The sequence below is a fragment of the Drosophila nasuta genome, chromosome 2R (genome assembly GCF_023558535.2).
Source record: "Drosophila nasuta strain 15112-1781.00 chromosome 2R, ASM2355853v1, whole genome shotgun sequence".
Lineage (NCBI taxonomy): Eukaryota > Metazoa > Arthropoda > Insecta > Diptera > Drosophilidae > Drosophila > Drosophila nasuta.
In genome coordinates this window covers 31,212,928-31,231,578 of record NC_083456.1, presented here as the reverse complement: position 1 = coordinate 31,231,578, position 18,651 = coordinate 31,212,928, and the positions used below count along the sequence as shown (strand labels likewise).

Below are 18,651 nucleotides of genomic sequence, written 5' to 3'. Positions count from 1 at the left end.
AGCCAAGCTTAACAGAAGTCTGAATAACATAGGCTGTAGTTATATTACAAGCATTACATCAAGCATTACAATAACAGTAACAGTAACTTTAACTGTAACTGAATATCATTAAACATAACATCACGAACATTTCAGCTACTAAAGAGGAAGCTTAGCAGACAAAGTAACATGATCTAAACTTTCATAAACATTAAATGTTATTGTTATTTTTATGTTATTCAACATTAACAGTAACATTAACATTAACAGTAACATTAACATTAAATTTAACTGTATAAGATTAACATTAATATGTATAACGATCTTCCAGTTGATAATATGAGAGGATTGAACATGAGATTAAAGGACTGAAAGACCTGATCTGTAGTTACAGGAGTAGAAAATATACTTTTTAATGTTACGTTGAGATTAACATTACCTTCAATAACATTAACAGTAATATGAACATTAATCACATTAACAACATGATCTGCTAAGTAACTAAGAACTGTTTGTTAATCACATTCATTAATTGATATGGAAAATAGAATTTACTTTCCGTACAATCAAAATCAATCAGCCAAAAGCGTCTTTCTCTTCTCATTTAAACGTAAGCTTAGCAAAAGGTTGACAAACTTTGGCAACTAAAGTGGCAAACTAATCAATTGCTTTGCAGCAAAATGACGAATAAAAATTCTCTATGTGTAATCCCAATCATCTCTCGTTTGCTATCTTTTATTTCTCTAGCACTCAAAGTGAATTTATTGCTTAAGCTTAAATCAAGTTAGTGCAAGTTGAAACTAGAATTGGATTCGAACTCAAGTAAGTGTCTGATTTTCACATACATTTTTAATGCGCTCATCATGATGTTGCTTGGGTGGAGATAAGAGACTTAAAGCTTTGATTTTAACAAGCCAATCGGTCTGCAATCGTTAAATGAATTTTTCATTCACTTTTTCACTTTCGTTTTTCACACATTCCCCTTTACGAGTCCAATGCAAATTTGTCGTAAATTGTTGTAAATTGCTGTAAAATGGCTTAACCAAAAAATAATACAAAGAGCTGACCAGAAAACTTTCACTTTACAACTCGAAGAAAAGGCACAACAATCAGCTCCTTAAGTGGGTCAAAATGCTGCAGCTTGAAAATCTTTTTTTTGGCTTATCGCAAAACGCTTGATGAGGTTGATTCGTTTTTTTTTTTCCTTTTGCATTTGAGTTTGAGTTTGAATTTTTGGGTCTGCGCTCGAGTTCGAGTTCAAATGGCAATGCACGCAAAGGCGAAATTGCTTTTCAACTGCCACAAAGAGGAAGAGAGAGAGAGAGAGGAAGGGAAAAGAGGAGACTGCGGTTGAGATGTGCGCTGGCTGATAAAAGATGCGCTGCGTGAACTTTGAACCCATCGCCAGCTCGGTCAGCAGCAAATATTACAGTTACACGCACACAGGCCAATTTGACAATGAACTTTGACATCAAAGTTTGCATCGCCAATAGCCGAGAGAGAGGGAAAGAGAGAGAGACTCTTTTAATCTCCAGACGAGTGAAATGTTGTTGACTTATTTCGACTGTTGACGCTTCTATAAACACACAGAGAGAGCTCTTATCACAGACACACACACACACACAATCACACACGACGTGTGTAATTAGGGTCCGCGTGCAAAGCAGCCTCAAAACCAGGTCACGTGTACATGTTTTAACTTGAATGATTCTATTCACATTTTTGTATTTTAGTTGCATTTGTTTTTTTCCCTACTGCTGCTGCTGCTCTTATCAGCTTTTGAGGCTCATTCTGTCTGCCACGCAAAAAAAAGTTAAAATGTTAAAGGCAACAACATGAAGCTCTGCTGCCTGTCAGCTTTTCTCTCAAAACAAATGCGAAATGTTAAGGCTGCGACGAACTAAGCTAGAGCTAAGCACTTCAGATAGTGGCGAAGAGGGAAGCAACAAGAGCAGAGAGAGAGAGAGAGAGCAAGATACAGGGCTTAACTTGAATGCAAAAGCCTATTCAATAAGGTGAGCAACTGTCAAGCTACAGTCAAACATGGCTAAGTGCAACTATTACTGAGATATGAATGCACAAATATTAGAAAAATGAGAGACATAAAAAAGTGTCATATAAAATATATGAGTAAATTTAAAAATTGATTCTAGAAATTCGATTTTAGTAAAAGAAAATAATAATACATACTATTTATTTTATACATTTACATTTATTGAAACTATCTTTATCTATTAATGTATTGACATTCTAAATTTATATATATAAGAACTAGAATTCATAAAATTTTAATAAATTCGAAAGGCATTTCCTTTCCAGTTAACCTTTTAAAGCAATGACGCCTTTCCACCACATTTTATGTCACCTACATCGAATTTATGCAAATACACAGATACAACATTTTTACACGCATAGATACATTTGTATCTACAAGTTGGCATGTAGTTGTGAGTTTGTTTTGCTCCCACGCTTTGACAACAGCAACAACTGACGGAGACAAAACAACTTCATGAATCATGAACATGAATAATAACGGTTAATTATGCGCACTTGTATGTGTGAGTGTGAGTGTAAGTGTGTGTGTTCGTGTGTAGAGGCTTTTCATAAATAAATTTGCACTTAACAAATGGACAGAATGTTGCTAAGCGCAACAGGCTAACAACATGCAATGATGACTGGAGAGATGGGGAGATTGAGAGAGAGAGACAGAGATAGAGATAGAGAGAGGGAGAGATGTTGTGGAGATTGGCTGCCAGGCAACAAGGAAGTCATAAAACAAAGCAATGCTCAATGAAAGAGAGGCGGAGACAGAGCAACAGCCACAGCAGCAGCAGCAGTCAGACAACAACGGAATTAAATTTTAATTTTAATCGCCAAACTGAACGAAAAGAACAAACAGCAGCAGCAGAGAGCGAGCGAGAGAGCAATAGCCTATCCATTGACTACGCAGACACTAACCAACACAAGTGCACAAGGAAGACATGCATATGCATGCATACATACATATGTATGTATGTACATAATGGATAATGGCGTGCAGACAAATAAATTTTTGAAGCAGCCAACTGCATGCACACACACACACACACACACACACACATACACAGTCTGCATGTGTATTGAAAAATTTAATAAACACAAAATAACGCAAGCAGGCAGCAAGATCTGCAGCAGCAGCAACAACAACGCCAGAAACAATGCGGGCATATGCAAGCAAGCACACACATGCACACCAATACATAGGCAGACATGCAAGGCTGGAGATTTGTAAGGCCATGGGAGGCGATCGTACAGCAGCACTAACAGCAACCAGAACAACAACCAGGCGAACAGGTCGGCATCAGGTAAACAGCAACAACAACAGGAAGTGAGATCAACCGAGAGAAAGAGTGAGAGAGAGAGCGAGCAAGAACCGCAACGATAAGACAGCGCCTGATAAATATCGATAAATAAGCAGCAGGCAGGAAACTCAAAACTAAAAAACAAAAGGCGAACAAACCAGGTAAAAGAAAGAATCGATGCCGATGTGAGTAGTTGATGCTGCCTGTGTGGTGGTTTTTTTTTTTTTTTAGGGCTGAGTGGGGGCGCGACAACCGAAAAATGCAACAACAACAACTCTAACAAGAAGAACCTGCCGAGAACAACGCGACAAAAAGTAATGGATGAAAAAATATTGTTAGAGAGCGCCGCTAACCGTCTAAAATTACAACAAGCATGATGAGTCCATGTTAGACAAAGACCAGAGCATCTACATACATATGTGTGTATGAATGCATGCATGTGTATTTGTGCATAAGGGTACAAAGAAAGCAAGGGAGAGAGAGAAAGAGCGAGAGTGCAATGCATGCAGTTGCCTAGCGTGCTCATTCTCATTCCCCACGCTGTTCTTGTTGTTGTTGTTGCTGCTGTTATTTTGGAGTGTTCAGAACACAGATGAAAAAGCATAAAATCGTGTTGAAAATCAAATTGCAGACAAAAACAGACATGGAGTTCGCGTTGTTGTTGTCGTTGTTGTTGTGACGTCAAGGCGCATGCGTTGAGCTGTTGCCGCGTTGGCTTTTCTTCGTTTTGTTGTTGTTGTGTTTTTACATTTTGATTTTTCGGAAAAACGCACACAACAAAATTTATGCGACGCTGCTTGTCGCCAGCATTCCTCTTGTGGTTGTTGTTGTTGTTGCTTCTGTGTCTGTTGGATCTCTGTTTGTTCTGCTTGTTGGTGGTGGCTGCAAGCGAGAGGGGTGTGTTTTGGTCTTGTTGCTGTTGCTTTTGCCGTTGCTTTGCTGTTGGGGGTTGTTGTTGGTGGAGCTCTAAATATGCCTGCAAAGTCATTCTGACAAAAGTGAAATACAGACTGCGATTGCGACGTAGTTAAAAAAAAATAAACGAAAAACAAGAAACAAGAAAAAAACAACCCCACCATGCTCCCCTGCCAACAACAATTAACAATAATAAATTGCGCTATAACTCTGTTTATTTGATGCTTTCTCTTTTCCATATCAGTCAGCCACAGTCAAGAGGAAGAGGTTCAATAGCCCTCCAAATAAATTCTAAAAATAATCGCATACGAGTCGTCGTATAAAATATATGTCTACGACGGATATGCGCATGGTCGCTAATTTCTTGGCAATACAAATGGGTTAATGAACTGCACTCAGCCAGCGTTGCTTGCTTGATAAGGAAATGCATTCTGCTTATCAATATCATTGTTTTAATTCTGTTTTGTAATTGTGATTTTCCCCATCATATGATATTATATTATTCAATATTGTGATCCTTTTGAAATTATAATGAAATCTTGAGAACTTACCGTTTGACCATTTTGTTGGTTACCCCAGAGTTGTTTTCCTGCTGCGTTCCAATATCAACGGATTTATTATAATCCAGTTTTGAGGTAAAGATTTTGATCCGACGGAAATCAATTTTGGCGATGTTTGCTTTAACCTTTTGTTTTAAAATTTTGATTTAAATTAGTATAAATTTATTTGTATTTTTAATATTATTTGATTTATGGTAGTTGTTGTCGTTGTTGTTGTTTTGAAATGCAACTATAATTCATTAATAAAAATCTTTTTTTATTATTGTAATAGCAATTACTTTGCGATAGTGATTGACGATAGTCGATGCGATAGTTGCATTCCAATTTGAAATTGAAATTCTTTTTCAGGGGCTGCCACAGCGGGAGTCCAATTGGAAAAGAAGACAACAAAGTAAGAACGCAAAAACAAAGCCCAAAGGCAAAGAGAAAAAAACAAGACGAGATAGGAGCACCCTAAAATTTATAACAATACAAAATGTACTTGTAAACAATAAAAAGAAAAAAATAGAAAGAACCAAAACACTTTTGCACATGTGAGCGTATTTTTATTGTTTATATTTTGCGTTTTATATGAGTTAATCATGCAGTTTCGGCCACTTCAAACAACAATAACAATAACAACGTCGTTTTCGTTTTGCGTTTTCGGCACTCGACCTAAGTATCTATGCATGTGTGTGTGTGTGTGTTTTTATTGCTTGCATGTATTTGTAGCTATTTTTCTGCAACACTTCAAGGGCTTTGCAACAACAACAACAACTACGGTAACAGCAACTTGGCCACTTTATTGATTCACTGTTATTCGCTTCGGTCAAGAAATCAACACACACAAATTTAACACGCGCCGTTTCAAGATGAATGCACTTTTTTTTTTTGTATTCGTATTTGTATTTGACGCGTTTCGTTTGCCTTTTCCTTTTTCCGTTTTCTTCTCTCTTTGCGCTCAGTCAGACCAACCAACCAACTAATAATTCCACACACAAACACCTACATACACACATGCACACACAAACAACTTGCATGTATGTAAATGAAATATATGTATGTATGCGTGTGTGTATGCGGATACACCTACAAGCCAAGAGCAAGTGGATTTTTTACTTCATGATCACACTGCGTATTTTTACCTTTTGGAAAACAATTTATTTGTTGTATTTTCTTTTAGCAACTTTGATTGCAACTCTTTGAGATATTTTCATATGGTTTCTACACCCTTTTTCACTTGTCGCCGCAGTTAAGCATTTGCTGCATCTCGCGAGTGTGCACTTAATATGCATTCGTATTCGCGCCTGACTCCGCTACGATTTCTTTTATTAGCACGTACAAATTCAATTTAATAACAACACACAATAATCAAAACTCTGCGATTCGACCGACCGATTCAATTAAAGCAAACTTGCCGTTTCAAAAAATATCTAGAACTGCTCCAAGCCGCGGTCCCCGTGCGAACGCGACGCACTGTTCAGCGTGACTGCCAGTCTGATTTTACAATGTACTATTTAACGTCAGAAAATATACCAATTCCACAATCACTCGCTCGATTGCATATTAGTAGAAATTGCGGAAGATATTCAGAAATTCCTCGAAAATGTCAAGATCTTTTGAATTAAGGTTTGTGTGATTACGTCTTCTACTAAACTTTAAAGTTATTTTTTTTAATATTTCCAAAATTTTCAACCAAATAACATAACATAAGGAATAATATTTATAATGGTCTCGCCTTTGACTTCTCTCAATTAATAAGAGCTTAATATCTTTAATATACGTCACTTTAATAAATATTAACTTTTCTTTTATATTTATTTATTTGTAAATTATGAAGTATTTATTCTTATCGATTTACAACATAATGTATATCGATTTTGTATGTTAAATTAACAAAGACTATCGATTACTTATCGATAATAATTAAACAGCTGTATAAACAACAACCATTTATCTTTTAAATTTTATTTTTAGCAGTTTTGATTCAATCAATGTATTCAGACAAAATGTATAGAAAAATACAATTTTAAAAATACCTCTAAAACGGTAGTATTCTTGTCGGGTTGGAAATATGCCCCCAGTTGAGCCCTGTTTTACAATATTTGCAGTGTTCCCAGTTACTTCTTTTAAGTTGAGGCCTCTATTTACCTTGATTACTAGCTGATAAATCTGTAATCCAACTATAATTTACAAAATTAAAGCCATTTTTGATTTAACAGTTTAGTGCTTCAATATGCTGTTCATTTTTAATTAATATCAGCCGAATTAAACCTTATCAACTACAAACTTAAAAAGTAGAATGTGTTGCAATGTTGTTGCTTGTTGGTGGTTTCTCCATTTGTCAGTTAAAATCGCCGCTTTTGCCATCACACGCCACAATCTTAACCTTGTCTACTTTGACAAACTCGTGAACTTCTCTAAACTCCACATCGTTTAACATCAGGGTCCAGACATTGTCGCAGAATCGATAGGTATTCAATCTGGATGCTTTAAATGTAACTCGGGCCTTGACACGTTGATTTAGAGCGTTGTTAATACTCTTATCGAACTGCAGCAGAACCTTGAATGCCAATGCGGGCGTAATTTGTCCATACTGTAAATGTATAATTAAAGTTACAAGTCGAAATGAATGATGAAATATGTTAAGTGGTAAAAACGGAAATGCACGCAACATAACGATCAAAAGAAATTGACTTTGCAACTAAATGAAATGCACTGCATTTAACAAATATTTACTGTGCACACACACATTTACTAAATTATTGTCAGATGTGCAACAATTAAATTCAGAGTTGAGTGTGACTTGAATTCTTTGCAACGCAGCTGCATTTGTGTTCTTCCTTTGCAAACTCACCTGAATCAGCTCGTCGAGACTTTCCTGCAGCGTGTTGCCCAGTGTGGTATTGCGATATAGTTGATAGGACATCTTATTTACTTACTGCGATTGCTTATACAAAGAATAACTACAAAATATGTTATTTATTTCTTGTGCTGCCAAAAATAATGTAGAGCTCAAGCAGAGTGACCGCACATTTTGCTTCTTCAAATACCAGGAATTAGAGGTGAGCAATTGCACTATCGATTAATCGAGTGTTTTTGAAATCGTGAAGCAAACATTATTGTCGCTAAATATTAAATTATTATTGAGAAGATTTATACTTTTAGATGAGTTTGGATCTTTATTTCTTCAAGATAGATCATTATTTGTGTTGTAGCACAAGCAAAAACTTACTACCCTGTATGCATATGATTTTGAGTGGTGTAGCATTCAGCTTGCTGGAGAAAAGCAGTTGACGAGCAAAAGTTGGCTGCTATATCGTCATAATATGGGGCGGTGCTTATCCTGTTTGCTACCCTTAACGGACATTAAAAAGCGGAAATGGACCAAGGGGATGAAAATGACGCAGCCAATGAACGCAACGCTGGTTTTTTGAGTAGTTGCGGCGCCTCACACTTTTTTATTACTCACAATTTTAAGCGCCTTGTTGAATTTAATGTGCCACAAAATTCTTAAAAATCCTTGCTTGGTCAAGGCACGCAGCTGGTCAGCTTCGGCGTCGGAAGTAAATGCCAAGTTCAGTCGCTCAACGATTATTGAAGTGATTAGTTCAAAACGCTTATCATACACTTAACGGATATTAATTGAAATGCTGCAACAAAATCCATCACCGCCACATCATGTGGACGATGTTAACAACAAATCTCCAACTCCAACACAAACTGTAATCGTGACTCCACAACGTCCTTCGTCTCCACGTCAATTCTTCGAACGCCTTTACGGTCATCTCGAGACGCGGACGCACAAGAGTGAAAACGGTGACATCGATGTGGGCACTCACATCGAAACGCCTTATCAGAGCGACGGAGGCAGTGCATCCTCGCCGGATATATCGATCAGTGACGAACGTGTCTCCATAATCAATTGTCCGACTTACGACTTGCATGGTCCTCCGCCGGATTATAGCACATATAGAGCCATATCCAGTGGACCTTCGCCGCCGGCTCTACAATTTCCGGCTTTTCCCGCTGATCCCCACATCACAGCTGGCTTCTCGGCATTTTGTGAGTATTTTTATTTAAATAAATCGGAGATATGTTTAATTTTTTATTAAAAACTAAACTCAGTTAAATATATTTACATACATAAAGTTTTACAACTTTTTTAAAAGTTTCTTAATTAAAACCTACGAACATTTTCAAAATTTATTGTTACAATTAATAAGTAATTACAATCAACAAGATTGACTTTAAAATATACAAACAAAATTTGTACATAAATTTCTGAAAATACAATAACAAACTAAGCTAAAGTTTTAGAAATTCTCTTTTAATGAAATTCATTAAGTAAAACAGTTTAAAAAATGAGTCAAAATTCAAAACCCGAATCCTAATGAGGTTTAGAAAAGTTCCTCTCAATTTAATTACATAAATTTAATAGAATAGGTCAAGATACTCAATTAAATGTTTAGATAGATGAAACATAATTTAAATTCCAATTTTTGGATCATTAATTTCAATTTAAGACCTGAGTTCCATAATAACTGGGAATTTTGAGCTTTAGTTCAAACTATTTAGGTGTTTCCTTGGGTTGTTCTTTGGCAGCAGTTGCTTTTTGTTCCCGAAGCCGTTTCATGTTCTGCAGTTCCACCATTAGAAACATTTTCAAGTTGGGATCTTGGATCTTAGACAGAACAATTTCACGTGCACGCTCATCATTATCGCCCAATAATTTCGACAGAGTTTCAGCGTATTCGATCCAAACGCAATTGGCACAGCCCGACATACAACATGTCGTGGGTTCGGGAGGAATCTAAGTAAGGGAAATTCCTGAAATTGTAGTCAGCAAAGCTATATATAAACTTACCACTATATCTGAACCCTTGTCTGCCAGCTGTCTGAGCGGAAAAACTGATCCAAGGCGACCCAAAAGAAGGCATCGCGCCGATCTGAAGCACAGAGGAGCAGGCATTGGGCTTAGATCTGAAATTATAAGCAATCAATAAGCAATTAACTAAAGTGCAGAGGAAGTGTCAACAGTTTCACACGTCGTCGTGCAGGTGCAAAAGATTGTAGAGCTAATAAATTAAGGAAAAAAAAAAAAAATATAGTTCCGCAGGAACTCGAAAAAAGCGCTGCCCAAAAAAAAAAGATTGTATTGAATATCATTGCAGAAAAAAAAGAGAATGAAAAACTTAAGCGAAGCAAAAGAAAAAGAAAAAAAAGATTGAAAGCCAGCGAAAGTAGAGGGAGTTGAGAAAAAATAAGAAATTAAAAAAATATTAAAATGCATTGAGCTGTAAAAACTCGCATTTACCTTGCGGTATTCTCGCTTAAAGGTCGTCAAGGGTTCGGTTTGGTTCGGTTCGGGAAATGCACAGTGTGTAAAAAGCGAGTGAGAGAGAGAGAGCTGCACAGTGGTAATGAAAAAAATGAGAACATTGTAATTGAGCTGGCACAGGAAACCTAAAAAAACACTTGCATCCAGTCTCAGTCCAGAGTTCCAAAAGGACACTTGTCATATCGAGTTTCACACGTGATTTAAAAAAACCAAAGCAGCAAAAAAATGTTGTACTTGTGCTTGTATGTGTGTGTGTAAGCCAAAGCGGAGCTTAGGGAAGTTGTGAGTTAGTCAGGCAAAGGGTAATCAGGCGCAAACCAGAGATTAGCCCGCCTCTCGCACCCACAACAAAGATTTGTCCGACTGCAAAACTTTACACAGTTCCAAGGGATTGTCGTTGGTGGTGAGGGGAGAGAGGGAGACCGGAGAAAAACAACAATTAGGCGGTAATCAGCGTAAGGGAAACAGACAATGAGTGGGCGTGGCTGAAGCATAATGTTCGCTTCGCTGACAATTGACGTCACAATCAAATCCAAACAACATAAAAAACAACAATACAATAAAACGGTACAACGACTTATGAATACACTAATAGAAAAGAAGCAAAGAAATAGTCAAAGGTTATAGAATATTTAGATATAATAGATAATTTTTTTCGATTAATTCTTTTAATTGCATTCTATCTAAAGATAATAAGTATATGCTATAATTCAATAGATAGTAGACTACGAATTTTAAAATTAGGAATTAAAGCATATTTTTTTTTACTTGAAAGTTTTCCTCCCTTTAAAGTAAATCAATCCCATTGGTCGGGTGGTAACTTAAAACACAAAAAAAAAAGTAAATCAATTGTATAATTTAACCAATCTAAATACAGTAGAATCCGGTTATAGGGACTTTCAAGGGACCGTCGTTATATCCGGAATACCCACAAACCAAAAGTTGAAAAATAAAATTTTGTTTATTTATGGTTTTTTTTTTATTATTATTACTATTTAAATTTATTGCAATTTTAGAAGAGTATTGATAGGTAAACAAGTTTGTGCTTAACTATTAACTGTCCTATATTATCAATAATCTGTTCTTAATTTACTTTATAAAACCTATCTAAGTTTAACTTATTATTATGTAATTTTTTTTGTTTTTAGTTATACCTCAATTAAAGCAAAAACATTAGATTATTATTATTTTAAAGTTATATTAAAGCTAATTTCCTATTTTATTTAACTATCCACATTCCTACAACTCCAATTGATTCTTCCTAATAAAACATTCATGTTGTAAAACCTTTTTAAGTTTAACTTATTAATTTGTAATTTTCTTTTCTTTTGAGTTATCGCTAGTTATAGAAACATCTTTTGTTTATCAGATTTTAAAGTTATATTAAATTTAATTTTCTCTTTTATTTAACTATCCACCTTCCTACAACTTCAATAGATTGTTTCTAATAAAACATTCTTGTTGTAAACCCAATTTAATCAGTTGCTAGCATTACCAAGCATCATTAAGGATTTGGCAAATGATGTTGAAAATAGTAAAATGGAATATAAGCTCTATTCAAGTTTAATGGCAAAAGCAGCGGACTCCGCTAACAGTGTATAATTATGATGACTGTTGTGAGCACAACAATAACAATGGGAGGATAGCAGACAGCTGTTGGCATTGTCGAAAGTTTCCCGGCTCAGATTGAGCTGTGAAACGGGAACGAGAAGGATGCGAGAGCATGTGCGATGGAGAGATAGATACAAGGAAGGGGGAAGGGAGAGGAAGGTGCTGAGCCGGATGCTAATGGACAGTCGAAGAACACGTGTAAAATGCAGTTTAATGTGCGCTACAAACGCGATCAGAATAAACGCTTAGAAGGGAGAGAGAGGAAAATGTGAGGGGGTGTTAGCCTGGTTAATTATTTGTTTAACTTGCGCACACGCAACGTTATAACAATATTTGTAGAGCAGGGGTTGTGTCTCAATTTGATGGTTTGTTAATGCAAGATTAATTTCGCTTCAACATCTCTTTTGTCAAGGATTAATCTCTATTTTTTGAGAAATGTAATCATTACAAGTTCCGGTTTACAAATTATGTAGGACGTTTATATTTTCATTTATCATATGATTGTTTAAGTAGAAAAACATAATTAAAAATAAATGATTTTTTGTGATAGATAGATAGATAGAAAAAAGTGATTTCTTATTGAATGTTTTCATGATTAATAATGACTCATTTTAAGTAATGGAATTATATATACAATAATTATATGCGAAAAATTTGAACTAAAATTATTATTTATGATAAAGTTATATGTTTCTCAAATATTGTTACATGAGAAAAAAAGTTCTGTGTTTGCAAGAATCTTAATCTTAAAAATGTTTACTTTGTGATCTTTTATAAAAGAATCTCAATCTCCAGAATCTTTGCTTTCTGATCTTTTTTACAAGAATCTTAATCTTAAGAATCTTAGCTTTCTGATCCTTTTTACAAGAATCTTAATCTTAAGAATCTTTGTTTTATGATGTTTTTGTTACAGGAATCTTAATCTTAAGAATCGTTGCTTTCTGATCTTTTCTTATAATAATCTAAAATATTTTCGAATGGTAAAAATAATTATTATTATGTTTCTTTGATTTTTTTTATGGAACACAAATAATAATTGTCTAAAGTTTCCCAAATTATTTGAAATCAATAATTCTAGCTGAAGAAAACTTATAAAACGATAACTAAGGAATATTATTAATTTTAGTGTAATTAATTCCGTTCCAAATGTATTCTATTCTATCTTCGATTATTCCCTTTTCTAGTGGCTCGTCGCAGACGCAAGGAAGGACGTCAGCGAAGACAGCGCACCACGTTCAGCACGGAGCAAACGTTGCGTCTGGAGGTGGAGTTCCATCGGAACGAATATATTTCGCGCAGTCGTCGCTTTGAGCTGGCGGAGACGCTGCGTTTGACGGAGACGCAAATCAAAATCTGGTTTCAAAATCGTCGGGCCAAGGATAAACGCATTGAGAAAGCGCAAATTGATCAACACTACAGGTGAGTGAACAAAGAGAGAGAGAGAGAGAGAGAGAGTAGCGAGTAGCGGGGAGTAAATAAAACAACCCCTCTGATCCCATTCTGTTGTCTGCCACGGAAGTAATTCAAAGGAATGTCACAAATTTAATTGATGTACTCACATAAAATTAACACGAAATTAATTTTACGACATTTACGCGCACACAAACCCAATTAGCTAGTAGTCTAGCTAGCTCCTGGCCAAGGGGTGGACAGACAACGGGAATGGGAATTGGGATTGGGGAGCGATCAAAAACTTGGGTCATTTAATGTATTGCACGATTACAATCAATTTGCAGGAACTTTGTCGTGGCCAATGGTTTTATGAGCACTATAATGGGCCAAACAGCAACCCCAGCTCCTGGCGGGGGGAGTGGGCGTGGCCTACTATGGAACGCCAACGGGTTTGCTACCCGCACCGCTCATAAATAATGTTCGCCATGCGGATGTTAATTACGCTGACATTGAAGAGCAGCAACGCCACCTCAACCATAACAACAACAGCCACCAACTGCATCCCGAGCAGCAGCAGCAGCAACATCAACAACAACAGCAAGAGGAAGAGGAGCAGCAGCGACGCCGCCGCTTTGTGCCACCGCCAACGCTCGTCAACAGTTGCTAGCAGCGTTCCCGCATTTCACATGCACTTTTAATAGAGCTTTAAATTATTTATCAAACTAAGTTGCTATATTAAGCGCATATCTTACAAATAAAACAACTTTAATGCAATTGTCCAACATTCATTCGACTTACCAAAGTGCACGGCATGCAAAGAAACACCTTTATTGAACTAAATAAAAGTTTAAACGAAATTAGTTTTAAGAACACAACATAGTTTGCGCAACAATAACAGCCGGTTAGTGTGACCGCAGCTCGTAATTTCAAATATACTAAATACTAAACTGTTTGAGATAGGCCAACTATCGATAAACTGGAGTCGGTATATATATTTAGGGGTGTACGCTCTGGTCACACTGTTCGCTAAATTTTTCTTCGCGTGCGTGTCTCGAAAAGTTGCAGTTTTGCATTTTTTGTACATTTTTAGTTGAACGTGCGCCAAATATGGCAAACTCCACACAGGTTATCAAGCTGGAGGACTCCAACGAGGAGAACCAGCCAGAAATATTTGAAATAAAAGATGAAGATGTAAGTTCTAAAACACAAATTCAGCGAGAACCCTTGCGCACCATCCCATACACATACACAACCAACTACATGAATAAAACTGCATGCATGTGTATGTGTGCTTGTCACCTACAGGATATTTGTGAGCTGGAGCATTTGCGTAAGCTGTTCATTGGCGGCCTGGCACCCTACACCACTGAAGAGGGCCTCAAAGTCTTCTACTCGCAATGGGGCAAAGTGGTCGATGTTGTTGTGATGCGAGACGCCGCCACCAAACGTTCGCGTGGCTTCGGCTTTATAACCTACACAAAGTCCGCTATGGTTGATACTGCGCAAGAGAATCGTCCGCATATCATCGACGGCAAGTATGTGTGACAAAGTTTTTTTTTGTCTTGTTTTTATTGCAATTGAGTCATGTTTATCTTTATCTCTATGTGTAGAACTGTGGAGGCCAAAAGAGCGTTGCCACGCCCGGAGCGCGAAACACGCGAAACAAATATCTCGGTGAAAAAGTTATTTGTCGGCGGACTGAAGGACAATCACGATGAGGACTGTTTGCGTGAATACTTTCTGCAATTTGGCAATGTGGTGTCTGTTAAATTACTAACTGACAAGACCACAGGCAAGCGACGAGGCTTCGCATTCATTGAGTTCGATGATTACGATGCCGTGGACAAAGCAATACGTAAATTTCGAATACGATTTTGTTGATTTTGTATAAATTAATACTTTTTCCATTGCAGTTCAGCGACAACATTCAATTAAATACGTGCTCGTCGATGTCAAGAAGTCCATCTACAATCTGGAAAAGAAAGACCGTTTGCCCCAAGGCCCCGCGGCCAATGGGAACAAGCTGCAACAGCAGCAGCATCAGCAACAACAACAGCAACAGCCGCCCAAGGCAAATATGCCGCCAAACGGTGGCTACCGTCCCCCAGTGCCTCCACCGCAGCAAATGCCGCCGTATCAGCATCAACCGCCGCCGCCGCCAATGTCGGCGCCGCCACCAAACTACAACTATTGGGGACCCCCGCCCCCCATGCAACCGTATTATCAGCAACCGCCGCCACCGCAAATGAACGCTTGGAATGCCTATCCTCCTGCCCAGAACGGGTGGAATGCACCGCCGCCGCCACCTCCCGGCGCACAGCAATGGCATGCCCAGCAATGGGGCGGACCACCAGCGGTCCAGCCACCCACACCTGGTGTGCCGCCGGTGAATCATCATCGCAGTGGTCCGCCACCGCCTGCAGTGGGTAATTGGAATATGCCAGCAGCAGCAGCACCTCCAGTGCCCGGTTCCATGCCACTGACGCAGGGTCCGCCGCCGCATCAACAGCCACCACCGCCACAGCAGCAGCAGGCGGCGCCACCCAACTTTGGCAGCGGCTATCAGCAGAACTATGGCGGTGGACCGACCAAGCATAACAACATGAATGGCAACCGCATGAATCCGTATACCGCAGCACCGCCCAGCAACTATCGTAAGTGCTGAGATATCTATCAAGATAATACAACTAACATTCTCTCTTTAATCCTGTAGATAATGCACAGCCTCCAGCGCCTGGCTATGCGCCATACAATGCAGCTGCTCCGCCACCAAGTGGCAATGGTCCGACTTCGGGTCCAGTGCCTAAGAACGTGTCCAACGGTTCGGTGGCAACAGGCGCGAGCGCCAATAGCAAATATCGTCGTTAGATTATTGGGTTTTGTTTCATTTTGGGTAAGTAAAGCCAAGAGGCTGATCAACTGATCCTGATTTTCTCCCGCCTGATTTCGCCATACGTCATTGTTGTGGTACGTTTCATGTGTAGTACAATTAAAGCAATGCTTAAGGTACCAGATACTGACTCTTATGGTTCCTCTATCTATCTATCTATTACTATACACACAAATATCTATGTCAATAAGTATTGCGAAAGTACTAATCTTTTATAATTCTCTTTAATTTAGATGCCTTTTTGTGTGTGCCTTAAGTGCAGCACAAAAGCTCAGAAACAGATACATGATACAAGATACAAATTACAAGATACAAGATACAGTTACTGTTACTAAAACAAAAAAACAAAAACAAAATAGGCTTGCTATAAGCTAGGACACACACTCGCTTAGTAACTTAAACTTAAACTAAACAATTACGAAAAGAAAACAATACAAAAAAAGGATCTATCTATATATTAACAGCGTTGTCTCTCTATCTATTTATCTAACTGAGACTAGGACAACTAACTACAGTTTTTAAACACTTTTTTAAGCTCTCATGTTATTTATTAAATGATTGATACCCAATCTATGCATATATATGTATGAATTATAATTATAAGACACCAAATATTTGATAACAAAAGAAAGTATTTATAAGATCTACAATTATCTATTACTTTATTTTTTGCCCGAGACTACAACTGCAAGTTGTAGCCGTGAATTGCGTTACACACACACAAACATTTAATTTAGAGATTAACTTGCCATGCCTTTCTTTTTTTTTTGAAACACCATTTGGCTTTATTTCAATACAATACAATTACATATAAGCTATTACTACTATTGTAAACTTATGCAAATTAGTGCTCTCTCTCTATTCCTCTCCACCTTACTCTCTTTTCATTATATTATGTATTATAATGTTTAAGTATGCCTCTAAAATGTAACTCAGTCTATAAATTGAAATCAAAGCAAATCAAATGAAGCAAAACCCGATCCAAACAGTGCGAGGCTCATCAACAAAATGCCACTCGTATTTTTGTAAACAAATTAACAAAAAAAACAAAGCTAAAATGAAAGCAATACAAAAAAAATTAGCATTAGCAGCTAAAAGACACGTTTCACACTCAGCTTTAGCCAGAGCTTATTCTATAGTATTTTAGTTATTAGAAGCCTTAAAATAAACTCGAATCGGGATCAACTTCGAGCAAAACAAAAACAAAAAAGAAAAACAAGTAAAGATACGTCCAGTAATATAACATGATCAAATCAAACGGAAAACTTGGTGAGCCACGCACTCTTTGTGGATCCACAAATATTTACATATATGTATAACTAAAATAAGGAGTTGATATCAAAATTAATGTCAATTTTTTTACAAAACCATAAACTGTATATATACGCATATGTATATGACTGTCTGATGATGATAATATATATATAGAATACACTCTACTCCTCCTTCCCCCGAACATTATGTTAAGCTCTGAACGGTTTCCTCACACTGAAACTCATTTTGCAAAGAAACGCAACTTCGATTAATATTAACAAATAAACAGAAAAAGAAGAAAAAAATGATATAAAACACAAATGAAATGAATTAACTAAGATGTGCGACAATTGATGAAATTATTTAATGTACGAGTATTTATTATTGTGTTATATGAAATGAATGAACCACGACATTGAACTCTAAGTTTAGAATTAATTTCGATAATCATAGAACTACTGAAGTATAGATGTTTGCTTTATCTATCTCTCTTATATATACACATATGTATCGTCTTAATCTCTCGATATTATTGATATGCTTAAGTTTTGTAGCGCACGCCAAAGGCTTTTTCAAAATGAGTTCTACAACGTAAATTACACAATATGCATATGTATTTAACCGATTTCGATCTATTAATTATGTATGGGGTAACTAAGAGAGCGTAGTCCCTATTTTCGCAGCTTAATTTAGCACTAATAATAATGATAATGATTCAACTATATAATATAAATTTATGAAGCAAAAAAATACAAAAAAACATATGAATATATATATATTTATTTTTAAATAAATAAATAAATTAAAACCCACACTATGTATCAATATTTATTTGAGCTGTCCAATAAAATAGCTGACTATTTAAGTAAGTCTACTACTACTACTACTACTACTACTTAACTTAACAGTTAGTTAAAACAGTTTAGTTAATCGTATCGTATGCATATCCCAGATCTAGATTCAACCGCAAGCAAATTATACTTTTCCATAGTTTTAACTTCTCGTATGTATAGAAAGGTAAGTAATTCGGTTTTTCACTTCTCTTGGCTTATCCCAACAAATTTACCCAATGCTTAAGTAACGCTATCAATTATAATAATATTAGTCTTACAAATATCCATCTAATTCTATTACTGTTTTTCGTTTCCAACATTCAAATCCTTGAGCACCTCGGGACGAATACTCAACCCAAATCACAGAGTCCTCTTTAAAACCTATTCTCGACGTTTAGGTAAGTTTATTTCCAACTACCTCATGCCTGTATTTGATTGATATAAATGGATGCAATAAAATCAAATCGTATTTGAGCAAGAAAATCTGTGTATTATTATGGATGTTGTTGCTATTGCAACGAACATGTTGGGAGCCAACAAGTTGGATTCCGATCTC

General features: G+C 36.8%; 5 protein-coding genes across 6 annotated transcripts in view; 2 read left to right on the top strand and 3 right to left on the bottom strand.

Annotated features, from left to right (window-relative positions):
• Positions 1 to 6,250, bottom strand: part of LOC132786612 (protein pellino) — a 41,607-nt gene extending 35,357 nt beyond the window's left edge. The window contains exons 1-2 of the mRNA XM_060793180.1: positions 5,920 to 6,250; positions 4,787 to 4,920 (exon numbers count right to left, since the gene is read on the bottom strand). Coding sequence (XP_060649163.1) covers positions 4,787 to 4,797 — 11 coding nt within the window. The 5' untranslated portion in view covers positions 4,798 to 4,920; positions 5,920 to 6,250. The remainder of the gene's footprint in view (positions 1 to 4,786; positions 4,921 to 5,919) is intronic.
• A 727-nt stretch (positions 6,251 to 6,977) lies between these two features.
• On the bottom strand, positions 6,978 to 7,816 carry LOC132785266 (transcription initiation factor IIA subunit 2). Its single transcript, XM_060791274.1, has 2 exons — positions 7,632 to 7,816; positions 6,978 to 7,370 (listed from the first exon to the last, which is right to left on the bottom strand). The coding sequence occupies exons 1-2, from the start codon at positions 7,701 to 7,703 to the stop codon at positions 7,119 to 7,121; spliced, it is 324 nt and encodes a 107-aa protein (XP_060647257.1). The 5' UTR covers positions 7,704 to 7,816; the 3' UTR covers positions 6,978 to 7,118.
• A 264-nt stretch (positions 7,817 to 8,080) lies between these two features.
• Positions 8,081 to 13,961, top strand: LOC132783952 (homeobox protein rough). Its single transcript, XM_060789285.1, is given in 4 exon segments — positions 8,081 to 8,839; positions 12,911 to 13,145; positions 13,463 to 13,531; positions 13,533 to 13,961. Coding segments are annotated over 4 exon segments (972 nt in total). The 5' UTR covers positions 8,081 to 8,424; the 3' UTR covers positions 13,786 to 13,961.
• On the bottom strand, positions 9,089 to 14,031 carry LOC132783955 (oxidoreductase-like domain-containing protein 1). Its single transcript, XM_060789288.1, has 3 exons — positions 13,917 to 14,031; positions 9,642 to 9,757; positions 9,089 to 9,587 (listed from the first exon to the last, which is right to left on the bottom strand). Exons 2-3 carry the CDS (start codon positions 9,744 to 9,746, stop codon positions 9,345 to 9,347), a joined length of 348 nt encoding a protein of 115 aa, XP_060645271.1. The 5' UTR covers positions 9,747 to 9,757; positions 13,917 to 14,031; the 3' UTR covers positions 9,089 to 9,344.
• A 112-nt stretch (positions 14,032 to 14,143) lies between these two features.
• LOC132783951 (ribonucleoprotein RB97D) lies at positions 14,144 to 18,579 on the top strand. Of its 2 annotated transcripts, XM_060789284.1 has the most exons (6): positions 14,144 to 14,309; positions 14,424 to 14,653; positions 14,729 to 14,973; positions 15,032 to 15,772; positions 15,832 to 16,011; positions 16,242 to 18,578. In XM_060789284.1, exons 1-5 carry the CDS (start codon positions 14,226 to 14,228, stop codon positions 15,984 to 15,986), a joined length of 1,455 nt encoding a protein of 484 aa, XP_060645267.1. In that variant the 5' UTR covers positions 14,144 to 14,225; the 3' UTR covers positions 15,987 to 16,011; positions 16,242 to 18,578. The 2 variants fall into 2 exon arrangements, with proteins under 2 accessions (XP_060645267.1, XP_060645266.1); XM_060789283.1 differs by having other exon boundaries at positions 15,832 to 18,579.
• The last annotated feature ends 72 nt before the right edge of the window (positions 18,580 to 18,651 follow it).